The sequence below is a fragment of the Mustela nigripes genome, chromosome 15 (genome assembly GCF_022355385.1).
Source record: "Mustela nigripes isolate SB6536 chromosome 15, MUSNIG.SB6536, whole genome shotgun sequence".
In the NCBI taxonomy this organism is placed as follows: domain Eukaryota; kingdom Metazoa; phylum Chordata; class Mammalia; order Carnivora; family Mustelidae; genus Mustela; species Mustela nigripes.
In genome coordinates, this window is record NC_081571.1 from 51,688,423 (window position 1) to 51,694,422 (window position 6,000).

General features: G+C 41.0%; 1 protein-coding gene across 3 annotated transcripts in view; it reads right to left on the minus strand.

Moving 5' to 3' along the window:
* Positions 1 to 6,000, minus strand: part of KLF12 (KLF transcription factor 12) — a 429,124-nt gene that overhangs the window by 133,365 nt on the left and 289,759 nt on the right. For all 3 annotated transcript variants that reach the window (XM_059378144.1, XM_059378145.1, XM_059378146.1), the window contains one exon: positions 258 to 804. In XM_059378144.1, coding sequence (XP_059234127.1) covers positions 258 to 804 — 547 coding nt within the window. The remainder of the gene's footprint in view (positions 1 to 257; positions 805 to 6,000) is intronic.

Genomic DNA, 6,000 nt, shown 5'->3' on the forward strand with positions numbered 1-6,000 from the left:
TTGCAAAGGAAGACATTTGAATTCCAACACTAAATGACTCGATACGTAAAAATATAGACTAAAGAACATGGAAGCAAATACCAATGCCAACACGCGGTTGGTTCGCCCTAAACCGTGCTCATCAGCTCACGTCTGCGTGGTGCACAGAACCTCTTTGGATGTGGTGTGCTTGCACATGATTTCAGGGCAGCTCACTGAATAAAGGCACAGTCAGCCCTCACGCTGAAAGAAATCAAGGCTTCGATTGGGTCCCTTACCTTTGCCATGGCTTCTCCCATCCTCCAAAAGCGGCACTACGATAGTGTTGTTCACATTTCCAGGTGACCGCACAGCTGTGTAGACAACAGGCACCGACTGGACCACCACGGGGATGCGGTGAACGTGACTCAGTTTGTTAGACTGTAAATTCATGGGACTTGAAGGCGGGACAGGATGGATGATGTGCAAAAACTGCTGGCCTCCCACCCCAGACGCGGAGGCTACAAGGGGCCCTGGAGTTAATACTGTTGACGAAGATGATGCTGAAGATACTGATGTGATAACGGTCGGGGAGGAGGCTGGACGACTAGACGACGATGAAGAGGTTGAAGTTGAAGAAGGTGAGGAGGCGGACGCTGTCATGGAAACCGGGGAGGATGACACGGCGGTGGGGGATGTCCTGGCTTTGTTGATTGACAAGTCCACTGGCTCAGTTTGTGTTTGGAAGTGATCTACAGATAACGAGTCCTCCGCGGGCTCCCCTTTCACATTATTTAGCAACAGGGGAACAGCTTCCATATCGGGGTAGTTGTGGACGTTTGGAGACTGTGGGGAGAAAAAGGGGACACATACGGATCCTTGTTAATCACATACCGAAGAGATGGCAAGATTTATGACTGGAGTGCTTATTAATTTTTCCCTTATTGCTATGAGACACTACTCATTCCCCAAATATTTGAAGATCTGCTCTGTGACAGTCATCGTGATTAGAGTTGAGAGTACAAAAGTACAAAACAGCGTTAAGACACGGCCTCTCCTATAAGGACATTTTCATCCTATTGGGAGAGACAGACACAGTTGTTAAAATCAGTGGAAGAAGTACTCCATGGAGGGGAGAAGAGGCCACAAGAACCCCAAAATGAACAGCAGTTGTACATACGATCTCTAAAAGACAAGGGCAGTATACAAAGCACTACCTACTTAAAACTACATAAATACAACCGCTTATTTATTTAAAATAACAATTATTCTAATTAAAAGCATTCATGTTGTTGGCTTGACCCATTCTGCATTTGTGAATCTCACTTTCCTCAGTTGTAAAGTGATGGGAATTTTGACAAGATAAACTCAAACACCCCTTCCAGCTCTGCTATTCTGCAATTTCGTGATTCTAACCTTTACTCAACACTATCATAATCTGGAGGCATAAAAGTACCTGGCAATAATTTTGGGGAAAATCACTATATTTCAACTTTCATAAATGGTGCAAGAGCTCCCATATCATTCTCATGACAAGCACTGAAAAGGAGCACAATTGCTAAATTATTAAATATAAATGTGTTCTAACAATTGGTTTATATTTTAACTCCTAGTGATAGCAACATTTTTCTTCTCAAAATAATGTACATAACTACCACAACAAACATTTTAGGAAATAATTTTAGAAAAAACTTATTCTGAAAATTTTAAATTGTTTATGAATATTTTACTTAACTTAACATAAAGATCATTTTGTACGAGTTTATTTTTATTCTTTTTAGTTTTAATGAGCAAATTTAAAATAATAATTAATAATAATAAATACAAGATTCTACCCAGACTAATGGACTCAACATTTTTATACCAGATAAAAATATGATTTATCCTTATATTTATTCATTCATAAATTCAACAAGTATTCATTGAATGCCCACCTCCAAGGCCTAACAAAATGGCCTAACAATTTTATTGTCACGTGCCAGGCTAGCTTTACCACTGAAAATTAGACTGTGACAGATTATTTTGGTTATATCTAATTTGGCCAGGCTAACACAGGCACTGATGTTCTATTGTACAAAGACCAAAAACTTTTTTTTCAGCTTCATTATGGCATCAGAACAACAATGTCTACAATTATATTAAATTGGTTCATTTCATTCTTTGTTTAATAAAAGATCTTAGTTTGCTATTCCCCCTAAAATTTGAGCATACACTTAAAGGAACAAAACATGTTTCTTAAAACCTTTCTTTATAGAATATAAATTATAGCTCCATTCAAAACATACAATAGGCAGTAGTGCAAGGGAATTCTATTCAACAAGATAATAAGTCAACAATGGTACCAGATCAACTAAAAAGGGAAACGGGTTGATGTTTTATTGTTGTTGTTTTTTTTTCCTAAACTAAGATGGTTACTTACACACAAAAAGGAAGAGAATTAGAAAATATAAAAATAAACCATCCAATCTACTGCATGAAATTCTCAGTGCCAAGATTTCATTCTTTGTATTGAAACTGAGAAATAACTCTTTAAATCTTTTCAGACACTAAGAAACAAAACAAAACAAAAAAACCCCCACAAATACCATAAACCAGGTTACTTCTAAAAAAACTATTAGCATTATCTTCTCTTCTAACTAGAACAGTATTTCAATTGATTCCCAGCATTATCATTTAATTTCTTTTTAGAACAATCTAAGATATTTCTTACTAGTGTGTTATACTCACATAGAAATTCTTTGTTGAGGCTGCTTTTATAAAATATCCCAAGTGGTTTGTCATTAAAATCATAAAATATGTCATTAAATACATGTTACAAAACACTGTTTGACTTCAAATATAGGCTTGATTAGTTTCTGTCTTCCTACTGTATTAACTACATCCGGAATTCTAATTTCGGAAACAGCGATTTTTCTGTCTCGTTAGACAAAAGGTTTCTATGCAGATTTACAAACTGAGGGCTGAGGTGTAAGTCATCACTGTAGCAACATATCACAATATAAACAAAAGACTAACGGATTGTGACAATATAAGAGTTGAGAAAGATGGGGCTTATTTGTAGAGATGGCTTCTGAGACATCAAGTGTCACTGAGCTTTGCGAATGGCTTCGACTTTTCTAGATTATGAACAGGAGTTCACATTTTGTATCTGCTTATTCCCTCCCTCAGAAACAAATTTATTCCTTAAACTGTTTTATAACAACAGAAGCAGAGTGTCCCTCTTATAATTCTGTTGCAAATCCTAGGAAAGCCATGAAGGACCAAATATTAAGAGTCTCCAGGTTATTTTCAAACATGTGAGAACTACTTAGCTTTTACATGAGCTTAAGCCAAAATATAGAAAATGGTCATGATAATTAGCTAGGATAAATCCAACATAAGGACTACACACATTTTCTTTGGAACGGCTGGCCATATTATGCAGGAAGTTACAAGGACCACCATCGCAGAGGCATATGTTGGTTCCTTCTTCCCACGTAGCAGGTGAAATGCACCCAGGATATCCCCAAATGATGCCTCGTCAGTAGAAAGAGAACAAAGTCTTTATTGTACCATTCACCTGTTTACGGTATTGACATAACATTACATCCTCAGAGCCCATATGTACCTCTCCTACTGGGAGGCGGCAGGTAAAGCCCCCCGGTAGCTTCGGGACGCACATGCGCAGGTGGGAAGCTAGCAATACCACTTCAAAATGGTTTCGAAACACCTGGGGCCCACTTCCGCTCCTTCTTTTAGGAAAGAGCAAAGACCTGAAAGACTAGATCCTGAAATCATCATCTGGAATTCATTTCCTGACTTTCAGAAAGGGGAAGATTGAAATGCATCGGTTCTGAGGTAAGAATCCATATACACGCAGCGGCAGTGAGGTGATGGGACAGAGCGCACGGCCGAGAGCGACAACAAGAGCTCTGGGAGACCGACGGGAACATCAAATGAGAGGTATTTGGAGCAGCCAGAAATTAAATAAAAGGACTACAGCGTACATCAGACATACTGTGGGTTCAGCTCCAGACCGTGGCAATAAAGCAAATGTTGCCATAGAGCCTGTCAAGTGAATGTTTTGGCTTTCCAGTGCTTCGAAAAGTTATGTTTACACTACAGCTGTAGTCTCCCAAGTGCACAATACCATTACGTCTAACAAAACAATGTGCATATCTGAATTTAAAAATACTTCATTGCTAAAAAAAAAAAAAAAATGCTAACCTTCACTTCTAATTCTGGTTCTCTTGCTATTCCCACCTCATCTGCAGTTACTTGCTCCACTTGAGCCCCTCAAAGTCATCCATGAGGGTTGGAATCAACTTCCTCCAAACTGCTGTGAATGTTGATATTTTGGCTTCTTCCCATGAATCACAAATGTGTGGGCAACTAGAATGGTGAAACCCTTCCAGAAGGTTTTCGATTTATTTAGCCTGGATCCACCAGAGAAATCACTGTCCACGGCAGGTGCTGCCTTGCAAAAGGTATTTCTTAAATAATAAGATGTGAAAGTTGAAATGACTCCTTGATCCACGGGCTGCAGACTGGACGTCGTGTTAGCAGGGATACAATCAGCAATCATCTCTACACATCTCCCTCAGAGCTCTTGGGTGAGCAGGTGCCCTGTGGATGAGCAGTCATCTTGTGAAATCAATCTTTCTTCTGACCAGTAGGTCGGTCTCAAGAGGGGGCTTAAAAGCTTCAGGAGACCATGTTGTACACAGAGGGGCCGTCATCCAGCCTTCGTCGCTCCAGTTACGGAGCACAGACACAGTAGTGTAGTAGAATTCCCAAGGGCCTTCGGATTTTCGGAATGGTCACTGAGCATAGGCTTCAACTTAAGAGTCGTCAGTTGCGTTAGCTCCTCACTAAAAAGTCAGCCTGTCCTCTGAAGCCAGGCACTGACTTCTCCTCTCCAGCTGTGAAAGCCCCAGATGGCATCTTCTTCCAACAGAAGGTTGTTTAGGTTGAAAATCAGTCGTTCAGTGTAGCCACCTTCATGAATTATCCAAGCCCAATGTTCTGGAGAACTCGCTGCAGCTTCTCTGTGGCAATCACTGCTTCCCCTCTCACTTTTATGATCTGGGGATGGCTTCTTTCTCTCCTTACACCTCATGAGCCAATGTAGCTTTCAATTTTTGTTTGCAGCTTCCTTACCTCTTTCAGTTTTCATAGAATTCAAGAGTTAGGGCCCTGCTCTGGATTGAGCTTTGGCTGAAGGGATTGCTGTGGCTGCCTTGATCTTCTATGCAGAGCACTCAAACTTTCTCTGTATCGGCAATAAAGCTGTTTTCCCTTTCCTACCTGTGCATTCACTGGCTCACACCTGCAGTTTCTTTCGAGAACTTTTCCTTTTCATTCACAAGTTGGCTAACTGTTTTGTGCAAGAAACCTGGCTTTCAACCTGTCTCAGCTTTTGACAAGCCTCCTACACTAAGCTCATGCGTTTCTAGCTCTGGATTGACGGTGAGAGATGTATGCCTGCTCCTACTTGAAGACGCAGAGGTACAATAGGGTTATTAACTAGCCCAATTCCAACATTGCTGTGTCTCGGGGAACAGAGAAGCCAAGCAGAGGTAGAGAGATGGGGAACAGCTGTTGGTGGGCGGGTGTCAGAACACACACAACCCTTATCAAGGGCGCTGTCCTATATGGGCGCAGTTCACGGTGCCCCAAAACAATTACGATAGTAACACCAGAGATCACTAGTCTCAGATCACCATAAAAAAATAAATAATAATGAAAAATTTTCAATGTTGTGAAAATCACCAGCATGTGACACAGAGACACAAAGTGAGCAAATGCTCTTGGAGAAATGGCACCAACAGGCTTGCTTAGATGCAGGTTTGCCACAAACTCTAATTGGTTTAAGAAAAAGAAAACAGGGGTGCGTGGGTGGCTTAGTGGGTTAAGCCTCTGCCTTCGACTCAGGTCATGATCTCCGCGCCCTGGGATTGAGCCCCGAATTGGGTTCTCTGCTCAGCAGGGGGCTTGCTCCCCCCTATATCTCTGCCTGCCTCTCTGCCTACTTGTGATCTCTCTCTGTCAAAATAAATAAAA